The sequence below is a fragment of the Dendrobates tinctorius genome, unplaced genomic scaffold (genome assembly GCF_039654945.1).
Source record: "Dendrobates tinctorius isolate UK_male_01 unplaced genomic scaffold, ASM3965494v1 ptg000126l, whole genome shotgun sequence".
In the NCBI taxonomy this organism is placed as follows: Eukaryota; Metazoa; Chordata; class Amphibia; order Anura; family Dendrobatidae; genus Dendrobates; species Dendrobates tinctorius.
Window position 1 is genome coordinate 17,618,935 of NW_027361794.1, and position 18,326 is coordinate 17,637,260.

Below are 18,326 nucleotides of genomic sequence, written 5' to 3' on the forward strand. Positions count from 1 at the left end.
GGTGGAGCTGGAAGGTTGGAGTGGGAGAATAGAAGGGAAGTTAGGATCAGTCTTCCCTTAGGGGAAGAAGGGGAAAGACGTGCATAGGCAACCTTCCCGTAGGGGAAGGTGGGAAGACATAGAATTGTACAGCAGACCCCTGCTCTGAGGGCCTGCTGGTACGGACTGAAGGAAGCTCCCTGAAGGGGAAAGGGATTTCCCAGAGGCACGGGTGGAGAGTTCTCATTCAGAAAGGATCTGTGAGCAATTGTATGCGTTTTACATTGAAATTAATAAGACCCAACTCTCTTGTTTTCCTCATAATGGGCTCATTTACTTTGAAAAAATGCGCGACAAATAATGTCTATTGGACTCTCAGAATTTGAGCCACGATTGTCTAGTGTATGGTGCATCCTATCGATCTCCAGCTCTTTACCAATAGGATCACCAAGGATAGTATTGAATAAAGTAAGCAGTGTCTGCATAATCACTTGGGTATTGATGCTTTCAGGTATACCTCTTATCCAGATATTATTGTGATTTTCTTGGTCATCAACCATATTATACAGACTGTTTATTTGCTGGCTGTGAAGATCCAGTGTTCGTTTATGAGCATGTTGATGGTCCAAAACTTGTAAACATCATCCTGTAATCTCTGTACCTTGACAGTAAGCTGTGACAGGCTATAAGTGAGGGAACATATTTTCAGTTTTGTATGTGGTCTCCAGCCTTTGTATATATTGCTCCATGTCTTGTTTAGTAGGCATAGATGCAATATGATATACAAATCAATTATGGTGTTCCACATATCAGAATCCCCTGTGGTTTGGGAGGGGGGAGGTAAATTCCCCTGTGAAGCAAACATTGCTCAGTATGTGGGCATCGGTGAGAACACAAGAAGATTTGTGGAGCTGTTTTCTTGTGAGACCGACATTAAGAAAGGAGAAATTGCAAGACTTTCATATTGTAAGACAGCTCAAGCCTGTGAGTTCAGTGCTTTTTCCAAGCTGAGGCAGAAATGGCACCAGAGTGAGAAGATGTGCCTTTTGATAAGAAATGCGGGAATGTGAATCGCGACACCAATTAATCAGCATAGGCATGGAAGGAGAGTATGATTGTTTATATTTTAAAGAGACCGAACACGAGAAATGATAAGATACACTTTTCGGTTAAAACAACATTCTGAAGATGAAAAAGGCTTCTCCCCTGTGTGACTACTCTGAAGTTTATTAAGAGTTAAATTTCCAAATAAAACTTTTCCTGCATTAGGAACATGAAAAAAGCTTCTCCCCCGTGTGACTGCTCTGATGGCTAAAAAGAGATGATTTCCTCTCAAAACATTTTCCACATTCTGAACATGAAAAAGTTTTCTTCCATGTGTGAGTTCTCTGATGATGTGTGATAAGATTTGATTTAAGTGTAAAACATTTCCCACATTCTGAACAGGAAAAAGGCTTCTCCCCTGTGTGAATTCTCTGATGTGTGATAAGATGTGGTTTATGGTTAAAATATTTCCCACATTCTGAACAGGAAAAAGGCTTCTCCTCTGTGTGAGTTCCCTGATGTGCGATAAGACTTGATTTAACTGTAAAACATTTTCCACATTCTGAACATGAAAAAGGCTTCTCCCCTGTGTGAGTTCCCTGATGTGTGATAAGATGTGATTTATTGTTAAAACATTTCCCACATTCTGAACAGGAAAAAGGCTTCTCCCCTGTGTGAATTCTCTGATGTGTGATAAGATGTGGTTTATGGTTAAAACATTTCCCACATTCTGAACAGGAAAAAGGCTTCTCCCCTGTGTGACTTCTCTGATGTGCGATAAGATTTGATTTCCGTGTAAAATATTTCCCACATTCTGAACATGAAAAAGGCTTCTCCTCTGTGTGAGCACTCTGATGTGCGATAAGACTTGATTTAACTGTAAAACATTTTCCACATTGTGAACAGGAAAAAGGCTTCTCCCCTGTGTGAGTTCCCTGATGTGTGATAAGATGTGATTTATTGTTAAAACATTTCCCACATTCTGAACATGAAAAAGGTTTCTTCCCTGTGTGAGTTCTCTGATGTGTGATAAGATTTGATTTCTGGATAAAATATTTCCCACATTCTGAACATGAAAAAGGCTTCTCCCCTGTGTGAGTTCTCTGATGTGTGATAAGACTTGATTTAACTGTAAAACATTTCCCACATTCTGAACATGAAAAAGGCATCTCCCCTGTGTGAGTTCTCTGATGTGTGATAAGATTTGATTTATGGTTAAAACATTTCCCACATTCTGAACATGAAAAAGGTTTCTCCTCTGTGTGAGTCCTCTGATGTGTGATAAGATTTGATTTATCTGTAAAATATTTCCCACATTCTGAACATGAAAAAGGCTTCTCCCCTGTGTGAGCTCTCTGATGTTTGATAAGATTTGATTTATCTGTAAAACATTTCCCACATTCTGAACATGAAAAAGGCTTCTCCCCTGTGTGAGTTATCTGGTGTGTAACTAGATGTGATTTCTGGTTAAAACATTTCCCACACTTGGAACAAGAAAACCTATTCTCCTCTGTGTGAATTTTTTGATATTTAAGAAAAGACTTTTCGAGGGGAAAACTATTTACATATTCAGAACGTGAGAATGGTTTATTTGCTTTATAAGTTTGTTTTTTAATGCTTATTTTGTGACTTTGAGTTTCCTCAGGGGTCAGTAATGAATCAGAAGACAGGACCTGTTTCAAAGGATCAGAAGGTCGATCTTTGCATTGAAGGGATGATGGTATATCTGGAGTAATGGCATTCACTTCAGTTGTATCCTGTGTAATCTCAAGATCATCTGATTTAAAAATTGAAGATGTCAGCTGTCCCCCTGATCTCCTGGTACAATCATCTGCCAAGAATAAAACCAATTATTATTTTTGAATAAAATCATTGAAATTTATAAAAGGTGTAATATTTTTATGCAGTTTCTCACGACCCTGTTTGAAGTTAGTCATTTTTAAACTGAAAAGTCAGGATAAAGGGAAACTCTGTTGTTATTGTACAGAAATTTACACTTGGCCTCACTGCACATTTAATGTTAGTGATCATAAAAGAGAAGTTTGGCCAGAAAGACTGGACCTGGTCTTGTAGGGACCATATGAGCACATTCAGTAGCACAGAAGGGAGAGAAGCTACATTCATCCAATAAAATATCAGGGATCTAGGAAGCCAACAGCATCATTACCTTCCACTTTCTCTTACAGACCCATCATAATATTTTTCTTCAAGTAATTTTCTAACTTGTCAGCACATTCTATGTACACTGTCATTTGGCTTTTTAGTTTTCAGATCTGGGCAGGTAATGATCAGCGTCTTCTAATCCGAGGGGGTAGGTGGTTCCTCCAAGTTGTAACTTCTATAGAAAAGGGCTTTCAATGACCAACGTCATCTGAACTGTTTTGGGTGGTGGAAATTGTTGTCTAGCAGCAAAATGGTGATCACACGATTGTATAATATATATGGGGAAAGACAACCAAGCCGTCAGGAAAATCAATCAATAATATCATAAAACCTGAGGCTTTTGAAAATGATTTTTGAATATGCAAATTTTGTCAGTCACACAGAGCCCAATGTTTCGGCCGAGCAGGCCTTTATCAAGGGTATTTATATTTAAAAAAATATAATAATAATGTAAAATTAGGAATCATGTCTAAGAATGACACAAAATGAAATAAGCACAGTATCACTGACTGACGTATTAGTGCGAGTGAAAAAAGTTTATAATAAAAGAAGACATATGGTCAATATATGCAATACATTGACAACATTTACAGAAATAACTAAAAAGATTTTTTTCCTCTCAGGAGTAAGGACTCCATCATCAGAATAAATCCTCACAATAAATCAATAAGTACAATCTGTAAAAAAAAAAAGGGAAAAAAGAGGGGAGAGAACAGTTACTCAAATACCATATATAAAATACAGCCTAACGCAGTTTAAAGGTACCATAGAGGAAATGTGCAACAAGTAAAAGGATATAAGTACCTGTGTGGCTATATATTGAAGTTTCAAAAGCTCTAAGAAAGAAGAGGGGAGCAAAAGGGTAAAAATATTATCACCGTTATATGTTGTACTTGAAAAGATCCTTTCTCCTCTCTTACATTTGATCCCCTCATGGCTTAGAGATACATCACATTTTTTGTCTTGCATTAGGGATTTGAATTTAACTTCGGTTAAATGTTACTTGGTGACATTATAGGTCACTAGTTTATATACTAGTATTAGCCATACAAGGGGTATTCAAGCCGTAAAAATTTTTTTAGAAAATAAAACGGATTTTTCTAAAGACATTCAATCTTTTTGTATTTCTATGTTAACTCTCATTCTAACAAAGAATTTTTTCTTATTTGAGGATCAGTTTTTTATTCAATTAAGTGGCACTGCAATGGGTTCAAATGTGGTGCCCCCATATGCCAATATTTTTATGGCAGAATTTGAATTAGAGTTTGTCTACCCACATTTTCTCTTCCAACAGTACTCGGTACTGTGGAAGAGATACATAGATGACATTTCTCTCATCTGGACGGGTGACTTGGTTTCTCTTAAGAGTTTTTTCCAAGATATTAATACAAAAGTTGCAGGTTTATCTTTCACTATGCAATATAATTCAGTTTCTATTCCTTTTCTTGACACCAGGGTTATTAGAGATATTGATGGTTCCCTTTCCACTGATTTGTTTGTAAAACCAACGGACAAAAATAGTCTCCTTCATTTCACTAGCTGTCATCCTTAACACATAAGAAAAAATATCTCTCCCAAGATCACAATTTTGACGTATTAACCATATTGTGTCTGATAATCTTAATCGTGTTGGTCGTTTTGCTGAAATGAAATCCAAATTCGAATCCCGAGGATATCTCGATTCCCTGTTGTCTTTTTCTCCTCCATCTATATCTAGTCCTGCAACTAAAATTAATAGGGTGTCCTTCGTTAACACATACCATCCCTTTATATATCTCATCCATAAGGTTATTCGTCGACACTGGCCACTCCTCTCTAATTCTTATCTTCAGATAGCCCAATTTCAAGCTCCACCTTTGATTTGTCACAAAAAACCTCCTAACTTACGCAATCTTTTAGTAAGGGCAGACATTGGTAGTTCCCGTGATTCAAGAAGACAAATTTTATTTAGGCCATTACGCAAAGGGACTTTTCCTTGCTTGCATTGTTTGCAATGTTCCAACATTACTAAAGGTGAAACCTTTACCCATGCCAGATCGGGAAAGATTTTTACAATTAAGGACTATTACAATTGTGACTCATCATATGTAATATATTTCATAAAATGCCCATGTGGTCTCGGATATGTTGGAGAGACTACCCAACATATCCGAGACCGTATCTCTCAACATAAATCCACTATCAGCTGTAAGAGAACTCTGTTACCCATTTCAGCTCATTTTATTTCTCATAACCACAATATTTCTCAGCTTCGTTATCAAGTTATTGAAAGTGTACCTCTGGATAGACGAGGTGGCAACAGGATACAAAGATTGAAAGAAAGAGAGTCCTATTGGATTTTTGTTCTTCAAACATTGGAACCCTTTGGCATTAATAGGGAGTATGAGGCTTTTCATTGATTTTTTTATTGATTTTTTCTCCAGGTTTTCTCCATTTTAATTTTATTTTTAACTTCCATTATGATAATGTGGAGTTTTGGTGCCTTGATCTTTTTATAGAGAGCACTATATTTACCTTATAATATTAGTTATTTTGGATATATATATATGTGATAGGGAAACCCTGATTCTTTGGGGTCCCTTCATACACTCTTAGGGTCTCACTCTCCATACTTCTATGATCTTAGCTGACAGAGAAGAGATCAACTCTCACCTAATCCTGTTATTCTTGCCTCTCACCTCTATAACTCTTATGATTCATGTAACTAAAGAACATATCACGAGTTCCATGTAGGCCTAAGGTAGATAATGAGTACATAGTCTTAGAAACAGATAAAGGGGCTATGAACCCTTATTAAGACAGGTTAATGAGGCTAATGTTAGGGTATTGTATAACCAATACCTGTTTCCACCTTTTTCTGGAAATTCCCGAATGTATCTAATAATTAACAGCCGAGTACAATCTGGTTGCCGAATATGAATATGATTGGTTGAAACCATTTATGCTTACTCTTGAATAATCAACTGTCTAATGGAATATGATGATGTAATGTAACCGCCTACTCAAAAGAGTATATAAACTTGATCTGATTAAACAGCTGTGTGGCATTTTGCAGATACATAACCTGTCTCTGTGTTGATCAGTCACCTTGCCCGGGCAACAAGCTATCAATCTGGCTACCATCCAGTATATCTAAAGATCTCCGTTGAGAGATAAAGATCAAACTCGTCATTTGGCGTCCCATTGGACGGGCTGGTCGCAACAGGAAGACCCCCGGCATCTGAGATTCGGCAGCCGCAGACTGAGGCCTAGAGGAAACACAGACCAAAATCACTGGTGAAGGTAAGAGCCATTGTTTCTTACAACTTTCTGTGTCTCCTCTTGTCACATGCTCTGCAGCCGGGTTTCGGGTACAGTATAGCCGTCTTCTTATATGACCAGTTGTTTGGCAAAGAACCATAGAATATCCTTGTGATACATTAACGGTATACCGTATTGGAGGTGTGAATGTGTGTGTAGAGGATGAGACTCCCTGAGTGAATTGAATGACCGTATGCATGTAATAAGGATTGTGACATAAAATCCTGAATGTATAAGGGAGTCCGTTAGGTATGCTAACTGGTCAATTGGTACCAGAAATAGAGTGGAGGAACACTAGGAAGTCAAACACATAGTCACACCTGAATGAATGAGATAAGATGAAACCAATATATTTTGCTGTTGTCGCGGAGCCACGCAGAGAAATTGGATTGCACGTGGTTGGGCTTGCCCTATCCGTGTTTTCTGTTGGCCTGCGGGTTTTACAACAACTTAGCTGATATCTTGGGGAAGCTGCAACTGTGTGGGTTATGCATGATCGCACCCTCCATGGTATAGGACTGTTCAATTTCTGCCTTGCCTCATATGGGACTAGAAGATTATGAGAAAATTTGGGTCATATTAGTCTGCCTATGGTTAGTTGGATTTTCTCTCTGGTTGATATATAGAATTGCTGAATATACTAGGATTAATTACAGAGAAGTGCCATCTCGTACTGAGCATGTAGAGATTTAGTGGGAGGTGACCGGGTGGGGTCACGTTGGCCAAACCACTAAATAAGTAAACTTCTTTATCAGGTTTCTACGGTCTTGACACCTATCAACTGGGAAGGTGGGGAGGCAGTTTAGGTCACGAAAGTTCAGACACTGAGCGGAAATCCCTTATAACAACGGCACGCAAGCCTATGCATCGAATTAGTGAAGTGCAGTCGGCATAGGTCAAGGAATTGCAAGCGAAGTTGGGAAGTGGGCACAAAATAGCAGCACGTATTAAGAGAATAGAGAGTAACAACCAGAGAAAGAGGCAGACAGAGAGATCAGACAGAAATGGGAAACGCAGAACGTTCAGAGCATCAGGAGGGTTGCAAGGCGTGTGAGATAATAGAGAGAAGAAAAGGAAAGTTTGCTGTAAAAGAGGCAAAGAAGTTGTTAAAAGGTTTAGGAATGGAGGGTGATCCACTGGATTACTCTCTCTGGGAGTCTGCTCTAGCACCAAGCAGGGGATGGTTAATAAAACAAGCAAAGGCTTGGGCAGAGGTAGCAAAGAAAATGAAGAGAGATGGTTGTTGGGTTAAGGAAGAAACCCCGAAAGGAGTGAGGTATGCAAGGAAAATAAAAACGCCTCCACCTTATCAGGCCCATCCTATGGCAGGACCAGAGGGATGGACTTGTGTGTGTGGACAGGAAAACCCCGACTGGCGTGAACAATGTTCTGCTTGCGGGAGACCAAGACCCCACAAGGGCACAGGGATATACCCAGTCCTGCAGGGTCAGACTCAGTATCAGGTCCCTGGGTACATACAACAACATGGTAGTAAAACCAGAAAACAGTATGCTGATTACAATGGAAGAAGGGGAATATCAGACCATGGACACGACTGGTATCGCAGCAGCTGCAACATCTACCCCCACACAACCGACTATACAGACAACTACTGTGTCTCATTACTGACCATGGAGTCCAAAGGACCAAATGACATTAGTCAAAGACGCCCCACACCCATTTGACTTGCCAATGGCCTTTTATAGATGGATGAAAGGATTAAACAACACCTACACCTGCACATGGATGGACTTACGAGTCCCTCCTGAGGGGGAAAATTGGGGATGCAAGAATGGAGTCAGTATTAGAGGATATAAACAGAGCTGGAAGGTCATACAGTGCAGAGAGTAGACTGGGAGCACAGTACGTACAGTAAGAACTATAGAGTCAGGGATGCATTTCCTGAGAGGTCTGCACACATGGAGTCGAGGAAAGGAGGGGGAATCCACTATCTCCCTTCTGGATGTGGTACAGGGTCCTAAGGAGACAGTAGACCAGTTTTGGGGGAACCTGAAGTTGAGATATGCAGATCTGGGCTATGACATCATGGGAGAAGCAGGAAGGAAACTTTTCCATGGAGCTTTTATGGCAGGGCTTAGATCACAGCTCAGACAGAGGGTGCAGGCAGCTAAGCCCGACTGGAGGACATTCCTCATAGAAGACTTAGTGCGTGTGGCAAAAGGTGTTGAGTTAGACCAGAGGATGAAGCCAGTACAGATACAGTATGCGTCCAATGACACCCAGACAGGTCAGAAAGCTACCCCAGCCAGAAATTACCGCAGACAGATTGAATGTTACAAGTGCGGTAAGATGTGCCATATTAGCCGACAGTGCAGATCAACCAGAAAAGAGAACCAGGCCATGACGGACGTCCCGACCCAAGACCCACAATAGGAAATAGGCAACCCCGTAGCCATCTACCCCCTTAGGACACCTTCCTGTTAAAACACAGGTCCACAAGGGGTAGTCTCAGTATCTCTCCCAGATGGTAAGAAAATCCCATTCCTGGTGGATACGGGGGCAGCCAAAACTGTTATTTGCCAGGAACATGTGAAACCATCTGACATATCCGACGAAACCATTTACACTCAAGGGTTTGAGGGACTGATACAGGAATGTAAAATGACGAAACCATTGCCCCTTCGACTGGCTGACCACACATGCCTAACTAAGCTGCTAGTTAGTGACAAAACACCCGTAAACTTACTTGGTTCTGATGTACTGCAAGCGATAGATTCATACAAGATATGTGCCTGTGACGGGAATGTGAAATTGAAGGCTGGAGTCTCTGAGCGCACCCTGTGCAAAGTTCTAGCCTGCATGTATTTTTCTGACTCCCCCGCCCTTTCAGAAGAGAATAGGGAGTTAGCGCAGATCCCAGACTCGCTATGGTCAAAGTCTAAAACTGACATCGGACACATGCCAGTCTCTCCTGTAATGATTAACCTCAAACCAGGAGAGAGACCACCGGAATTAAAACAGTATCCATTAAGCACAGCTCAAGAGGAAGCTATAGGCAAAAACATTACAGAATTAATTGCCTCTGGGGCAATCAAACTCACAAAATCTATAGCCAACACCCCCTTGTTCCCAGTGAAAAAGAAAGGCAGGAAAGGGGAGCCAGTTACTTACAGGATGGTTCATGATCTTAGAGCCATAAATGCTGGCACAGAATTACTGACACCAGTAGTTACGAATCCGCACACAATTTTGTCACAGATCCCTTCAACAGCTGCCTATTTCAGTTGTATTAACCTGGCAAATGCTTTCTTTTCTGTCCCTTTGCATCTGGACTGTCAGTATTTGTTTGCTTTTACTTTTAGGGGCCAACAGTATACATGGCTGGTGCTGCCGCATGGAGCTCAAAACTCTCCGACCCTGTATACTGCTGCTTTGCAATTCATTTTGCAGGATTGGGACACCAAACATGCTGAGGTTGTCTTACTTCAGTATGTTGATGACCTACTCCTTTGTGCCCCAAACAGAGATGAATGCTGCGAAGCTACAATCTCATTGTTTCTACATCTTGCTGCCAAAAAGTGTAAGGCATCCAGAGAAAAGTTACAGTTTTGTCAGCCAAAAGTTGTGTTTCTCGGACATTGCATATCACAGGGTGCACGCCACTTGACAGAGGACAAGAAAAAGGCGATTGAAGTGCTAAAACCACCCACAGGGGTTCAACATCTACACACCTTCCTGGGATTGGCATCATATTTTAGGCCTTGGATTCGTTCTGCATCCATTCTCATGCAGCCACTCTATGATTGTGTGCCCTCTCAACCCTTCAGACTTGATCAGGAAGCACTAGACAGTTTCTACTCATTTAAACTAGCAATCGTCTCTGCCCCAGCTCTAGGCACCCCAGACTATGCCAAACTTTTCCTCCTGTACTGCACTGAAATGTAAGGACATGCTACAGGGGTCCTAGCCCAAAAACATGGTCAGCAAAACAGGCCTGTGGCATACTACTCAGCCAGCCTGGACCCTGTAGCGAGAGGAGCACCATCTTGTGTCCGAGCAGTAACAGCTGTCACATTCCTTCTTGACAAAGCATCAGAGATCATACTGGACTACTCTAACCATCTACACTCGACATGACTTGCACAGCATTCTTAACCAAGTTCAACCCAAGCACATTTCTGTAGCCAGACACCTGAGACTGCAGTGTGCACTTCTCATGCCTCCCAATGTCACTCTGAAACGATGTACAACTTTGAATCCAGCCTCTCTCATTCCCATTAATGTGGTGGATTCAAAAGGGGGGGGGGAGAAGGACAAGGCAAACCACTGTTTTTGCAGAATTTGACTGAAGAGGAGCTTTTTGATGTATATCATGAACATGATTGTATGGCCCTTATGGCCCAAGAGACAGCAGGTTTTTCACATGTTTCTGATGTACCTCTCGCTAATCCAGATGTTGAGCTTTTCATAGATGGAAGCATCGGTGAAGACGGACGGTTCTACACTGGTTATGCAGTGGTAACACAGCACGAGGTAGTAAAAGCAGAACCACTCCCTCCTCATATGTCTGCGCAGCAGGCGGAGTTGACGGCACTCATTGAAGCGCTTAAAGGGGCTGACGGTAGAAGCTACAACATTTACACAGACTCAAGGTATGCTTTCGGGGTGGCCCATGACTACGGTCCTATATGGAGAGCAAGAGACTTTCTTACATCAACAGGCACTCCTATTAAACATGGGCACCTCATCAAACAACTGATGGAAGCGTTACTGCTGCCCAAAGAGGTTGCCATAGTTAAGGTAAAGGCACATACAAAGCTTAATATCACCGAAGCAAGAGGAAACGACAAAGCGGATCGAGCTGCCAAAGAAGCAGCTAGAAGACCCAGACACAATGAGACCCCTGAGGCACCTCCACTGGTTATGGTAAGCACTGAGTGTAACCACTTCGACTTGAGTATCTTGCAGGCTCTGACTCGGCAGACAACCGGGGAAGAGAAACAGGTCTGGTCGAAAGCTGGAGCACGTGACCATGAAGGTTTGTGGATGGAGGGAACAGTGGGTGTGTCTGCCAAGATCCTTGTACCCCGTCATGGCTCAAGCAGCCCATGGACCGACGTACCTTTCTAAAAATGCTATGTGTTCTTTGGTGGATAAGCAATGGATAGCCCCAGGTTTCACAACGGTTGCTACTAGGTTCACACAGGCATGTCTGACATGCGCACAACACAACCCAGGAGGTGTAGTGAAAGTACCACAGAAACACATACCTAAGCCCCTCTACCCGTTTCAACGACTGCAGATTGACTTCATACAGTTACCCCAAGCAGCAATGTATGAATGTGCTCGTGTGTGTTGACCTCTTCTATGGGTGGCCAGAAGCATTCCCGATGCCGAAAGCCACTGCAAGGGCTACTGCAGAGAAGCTGATGTCAGAAGTTTTCTGTAGGTTCGGACTACCTGAAACTATAGAGTCCGATAGAGGTACCCACTTCACTGGAGAGGTAATGCAGCATGTTATGCAAATGTTGGGGGTCACACAAGCATTCCACACACCCTACAGACCCCAAGCAAGTGGTAAGGTTGAGCGGCTGAATGGGACACTTAAGTTAAAGATTCAAAAAGCAAGTGAGGAATTGGGGAAACCTTGGACAGAATGTTTACCCCTAGCTTTGGTCTCCATTAGGTACACACCTAACAGAAAGACAAAAGTGTTCCCCTATGAAGTTTTGTTTGGGTCAGCGCCAAGGTTAGGCCTATACTTCCCACAGACACTGCAGCTACAGTGTGACAATCTCACTAGCTATACCCAGAGCCTTCAGAAGAGGCTCTCACTTGTGCATAAACAAGTCTTTGATTCTATTCCAGACCCAGAGAATCAAGAAGGAACCCACTCTCTCCAACCAGGAGATTGGGTGGTGGTTAAAAGACACACACAGAAACCACTGGAACCAAGGTTCGACGGTCCATTCCAAGTTCTCCTCACTACATCCACTTCAGTGAAGCTTGAAGGAAAACCCACTTGGATTCATGCCAGCCACTGCAAGGCCCTGGAACGGAAGAATGATGATCCTGTTCCTGTTGCTGATGACAGCCTTGCTCCAAAAGGGACAGACGCAGAGAAACCAAAATGACATTTTAAAGACAGCAGCTCATTTTAGATTTGATTTTAAGAAACATGTGTACTGGATGAATTACATTTACTATAATCAACAGAGGTTTATAAATTACACTAGAGATGCAATAAGGGGAATAACAGATCAAGCTAGGCCCAACACCTTCCACTAACACGATAAAATATGTGAATACTCCCCCAAGAATTGACAAGGTTGAGAATGAGATATGATCTCTCAACCCACTCCAGGGAATTTGGTGAAGAAAATAATAAGCCCAACACTGGCGCTTAGGCCTTTGAAGTACCTGGAGGAAGGAGGGTGAGAGAATGATATCTGTTCTCAAAAGGGGGGACTGATAGGGAAACCCTGATTCTTTGGGGTCCCTTCATACACTCTTAGGGTCTCACTCTCCATACTTCTATGATATTAGCTGACAGAGAAGAGATCAACTCTCACCTAATCCTGTTATTCTTGCCTCTCACCTCTATAACTCTTATGATTCATGTAACTAAAGAACATATCACGAGTTCCACGTAGGCCTAAGGTAGATAATGAGTACATAGTCTTAGAAATAGATAGATAAAGGGGCTATGAACCCTTATTAAGACAGGTTAATGAGGCTAGTGTTAGGGTATTGTATAACCAATACCTGTTTCCACCTTTTTCTGGAAATTCCCGAATGTATCTAATAATTAACAGCCGAGTACAATCTGATTGGTTGAAACCATTTATGCTTACTCTTGAATAATCAACTGTCCAATGGAATATGATGATGTAATGTAACCGCCTACTCAAAAGAGTATATAAACTTGATGTGATTAAACAGCCGTGTGGCATGTTGCAGATACATAACCTGTCTCTGTGTTGATCTGTCACCTTGCCCGGGCAACAAGCTATCAATCTGGCTACCATCCGGTATATCTAAAGATCTCCCGTTGAGAGATAAAGATCAAACTCGTCATATGTATGTGTATACATGTATCCCTCAATATGTGTACACATGCAAACATTCGTAGGTTTTCTCATAAGTAACATGTTATGAGCATTGTATAGGTATTTATATAAGTGCCTCATATGTGTCTATGTAATATAAGAATAATTTTTTCTTTCTCTTTTTATTCTTTTACAGACCTAATCGCGGAAGGAAGGTACCCACTTTCGGTTCTGATCTTTTTCACTTGGTGGTGTTTTCCCCCCTTTTCTTTTTTCTTTCCCTCTATTTCTTGTTTTTATAACAATTTTACACATACATGCGATATAGACCTTCAGATTTGACCTGGCTCAGATATATGTAATATAATATACTTATAATTATACACATATTTTCCCCTTTTTTCATTATTTCTAGCGCTTGCGCTGTAGCGGTCATTATTTATACATTATCACTCCTCCTTGCCACACTTCCTGTTTCGGACTTGATTATGCCCCACTTCCATCCAGAGGGACGGTCTGCATACGCACGGTTGAACATTAAGCTTCTCTCACACACTTCCTTTTTACTCGTACAGATCATGCCCCACTTCCGTCCGGAGAGACGGTTTGCGCATGCGCGATATTGGCGCTATTGGACGCCAGTACCCCTCCAGCTGTAATGTATTTGTGTCATGAGTAGAATATAAAAGAGATACAAGTTCCAGCCCACACACATGCACACACTCCACAGGCAGCGGCGCAGTCCCAAGTTACCGCATTTCTCGTTCTAGGTTTGTAAAGATTAGCTATATACCGCTTATATTACAATATACTTACAATGCTTTCTTCTGTCATACTCTGGTTTTTACCTTATTTTTACCCTTTTTTTCTCCTCTTCTTTCTTAGAGCTTTTGAAACTTCAATATATAGCCACACAGGTACTTATATCCTTTTACTTGTTGCACATTTCCTCTATGGTACCTTTAAGCTGCGTTAGGCTGTATTTTATTTATGGTATTTGAGTAACTTCTCTCCCCACTTTTCCTCTTTTTTTACAGATTGTACTTATTGATTTATTGTGAGGATTTATTCTGATGATGGAGTCCTTACTCCTGAGAGGAAAAAATTCTTTTTCGTTATTTCTGTTCAATGTATTGCGCATATTGATTAGACGTCTTCTTTTTGTCATGATCCAGGTTGGATCTGACAGACAAATGTACAAGTAACCTTTTTTTTTTCCTTGAGCTGTGTCCTCGGCGTTGGTTTTGCCCCCGGTGGCCATTAGGGTCATTGCACTGTGGTGGTTTCAGTTCTAGTTTGCCCCCGGTGGCCGTTAGGGTCATTGCACACTGGTTACTTTGGTTTATTGAACGTTATTATTTAGCAGGTGTGATTGCTCTGGCTGACAAATAAAAGAGTGTCAGGTGTTGCAATCAGCGTGGGTGATATTGCTCAGTTGCAACCAAGCCTTGTTGAAGGAAGGAGCTGGAGGAGAGTCCCGGGCAGCTCAGTCAGAGTCCTGGAGTGGCAGCTATGGTGTCAGTGAGGAGTTCTTGCAAAGCTTGGTGGAGTGGCAGCTATGGTGTAAAGCTGCACTCATGATGCTGGACTTTGTTGCTGGAAAGCTACACTTGGATGCTGGACTTTATTTCTGGACTGCTGCACTCAGGTTCTGGACTCTGTAGCTCCAAGGCTGCACGCTGGTGTTGGACCCGGTGGGAGGAAAAGGTGCACTCAGGTGTTGGACTCTGTTGCTGGGAGCATAAGCAACAGAGCAAAGCTAAGTGGTGTTTCCCTGTTTTGTCACTTTTCTCAGTGTGTGTTTAGTGCAGTGGTGGGATTAGTTTCTGCACCGTCCACTTCACTAGTAAGGGATTGGCGCAGGGCGAGTTAGGGATTTTAGGTTCCTGATCGGCGCCCAGTGCGGAACCGGCCTAGGGTTCATGAGGAGTGCAGGGACACTGGCTCAGGGGAGTGCAGGAGGTCTCCACGTCCCCGTTCTCTATCGCAGGGCCCTCCATTGTATCGGATTCCCTGGTGTTTCCCTTTATTGTTTAAATTCACCCTCCTGGAGGCGGAGTATCCAGAGATACGTGTATACTGAAATTCGCCTGCTGGAGGCGGGGTATCCAGCTGGACTTCTATTATTTAAATTCGCCCTGCTGGAGGCGGTGTATCCAGGGTCACGCGTGTCATATAAATTCGCCCTGCTGGAGGCGGTGTGTCCAGCCACACGTGACCATGACACTTTCATTATAAACTTTTTTTCACTCGCACTAATATGTCAGTCAGTGATACTGTACTTATTTCATTTTGTGTCATTCTTAGACAGGATTCCTAATTTTACATTATTGTTATATTTTGTTTAGATAAATACCCTTGATAAAGGCCCGTTCGGCCGAAACGTTGGGCTCTGTGTGACTAATAAAATTTGCATATTCAAAAATCATTTTCTAAAGCCTGAGATTTTATGATAGTATTGATCACACGATTGTGATACGGCCTGACTACACCATCGATAAAGCTGCCATAGCCGGTGACTGAGAGGAATCTGTGACTTGTCTATATTTAGTGGTCAGTACTCACCCGACCGGTTATAAGCAGTAATCTCCTCTTTACATCTCTCATCACCCCTCACATATGTCTCTGTAGTATTAATATGGGTCAGATCTTCACCCTAAAATAAATATTGTAAAAGTCACAGATGGAGAAGTCCCATCTATGATCAGTTCTAATCCTGCCATCTCCACCGTTCTCACTACACAAGTATAAAACATATAATACTGGGGGATAAAACAAGACAGAGCACAAGACCTTCACAGCCATCTACACATCATAGGGGAGATCTCATGACACCTTCTCTCCATCTACCTGATGATCCTGAGGAACATTGGGATCTTCTTGTTTACAGTCCTGTGGAAGAAGAGGACGGGGACATCTCTCTGGTGTTGTCCTCTTACTGGATAGATCTGGAGGAAACACATACAGGGACTGAATTCATTCTTTACATACAGATAATTATAGGCCGTGTGTATTTAGCTCTGTCTATTACCTGGTGATGTGAGGGGCTGGGGAACCTCCATCATGACGTCCTTGTACAGATCTTTGTGTCCTTCTAAATACTCCCACTCCTCCATGGAGAAATAGACAGCGACATCCTGACACCTTATAGGAACCTGATACATACAATTATACCGTCATCCCCCCGATACCTTTATAGCATTACTGTATAATGTCCCAGCATTCCCAGCAGTGTCACCTCTCCAGTCAGTAGCTCAATCATCTTGTAGGTGAGTTCTAGGATCTTCTGGTCATTGACGTCCTCATGTATCAGTGGGTGAGGTGGAGGCCCCATGATTGGGTTCAGGGGTCTTCCCCATCCCTCAGACACAGGGTCCTGACAGCGCTCACTAGAGGTCTTCTTCACTACTGTGTAATCCTGGTTATGGAGAGACACATTAATAAATCTCACTACAGACATTTCCAGAGTCCTCACCTCTCCAGTTCTGTCCATCTGTTATTCCCATAGATAAGAATGATGTAATGTGACGTCATCAGAGTCTCTCACCTCTCCAGTAAGCCGGAAGAGGATCTCTACGGTGAGGTGTAATATCCTCTCCGCCATCTTGTCTCTGTCCATATCCATCTTTGATGGGTAAAACAGGAAAATTCTCTTATGTAGAAGATCTTCACTGAGAGGATCCGATATTGTAGAGACCTGAATGAGAAGATGAGCCGATGTAACATCATAAAAATCCTGTCTAATAATACAATTACTGGAGATAATAAGGGAAACATATGAGGAGATTTATTATTTTACAGTATTTAGTTTTCTTCTTTACATCTACTAATAAAACCTATATATTTAGGCCACAGACAACAAGCAGTTTCTCCCTCGGAGTCGGCAGCGGAATACGTTTCTCATAGACTCATCTTCCATAACGCTAATTCTCGTCTCATTACCGACACTGGAATCGGCATTAGCAATACTGCAGGAGATATTCATTACACGGGACAGGAGAAATAACTACTTCATGATGAGGACGACATCTTCATCTTCTACTACGGCTCTAGAAACATATTTGTCCAGAGTCCGTCACTGACTCCATCCCCACCGGCCGTCTATATGAAGGTTTCCCGTCTTCCCCGCACTGTAATCTTCTATCACGTTAGATCTCAGGTCTGAGTCACACACAGAAGTTTGAGGCTTTTACAAAAGCTTCTTGGCAAGAACAACAAGACAGGAGATATATGAGGCCAATGTCTCCATGTACAGTGATTTTTTTTAAGCATTTTCCTGTAGGATTCCGTATATTACATGAAAAACACACAAAAAAATAAATAAAATTGGGGATGGAGATACTGTGGAACATAATTCTGTGTGCGGGAACCAAAAAAGGGGCTCTATGGCATTAAGTATGGGGAAGAGTGAGAACTGATTATCTCCTGGTTTGGGTGGTAACATATTGTGTGTGGAGGATGGCGATACTGGGGGAACATTATACTGTATATGGGGGCAAGTAAGAGGCCCCGTACTATGAGAGTAATACAGGTTTCCTCGGTTCTCGTGTTTCATAGTTGGGTCGTTTGTATCAATCAGCGGAAAAGGAACAAAACCATTGTGATTCATATAAGGAGACAACACAGAACCCCCTAAATATAACATTTTATACCAACCCCACAATCTGTGACTCTTCAGGGTAAATCGCTCTCTCACCATTGGATTAGAGCTGATACTATGAAGCTAAAGAGACTAAAAAGATGTGGAGAATCCCCACCGACCTCCACCCGCAGAGCCGCACTCCACATAAAGAATAATGGAGCTTCCAGCACCGACCTCCACCCGCAGAG

General features: G+C 42.1%; 1 protein-coding gene across 1 annotated transcript; it reads right to left on the reverse strand.

Annotated features, from left to right (window-relative positions):
* Window positions 1–1,084: 1,084 nt before the first annotated feature.
* Window positions 1,085–16,957, reverse strand: LOC141047052 (uncharacterized). Its single transcript, XM_073541981.1, has 5 exons — window positions 16,735–16,957; window positions 16,528–16,651; window positions 16,347–16,444; window positions 16,062–16,152; window positions 1,085–2,854 (listed from the first exon to the last, which is right to left on the reverse strand). The coding sequence occupies exons 1-5, from the start codon at window positions 16,954–16,956 to the stop codon at window positions 1,245–1,247; spliced, it is 2,145 nt and encodes a 714-aa protein (XP_073398082.1). The 5' UTR covers window position 16,957; the 3' UTR covers window positions 1,085–1,244.
* Window positions 16,958–18,326: the final 1,369 nt, after the last annotated feature.

Bases quoted from the DNA above. Each gene is read 5' to 3' on its own strand.
- LOC141047052 (XM_073541981.1), bottom strand. From the start codon at position 16,956: ATGTCTGTAGTGAGATTTATTAATGTGTCTCTCCATAACCAGGATTAC. The intron at 16,652-16,734 runs GTGACACTGCTG...TGTATGTATCAG, and splicing joins TTGAGCTACTGACTGGAGAG to GTTCCTATAAGGTGTCAGGA. The intron at 16,445-16,527 runs GTAATAGACAGA...TGTTTCCTCCAG, and splicing joins CCAGCCCCTCACATCACCAG to ATCTATCCAGTAAGAGGACA.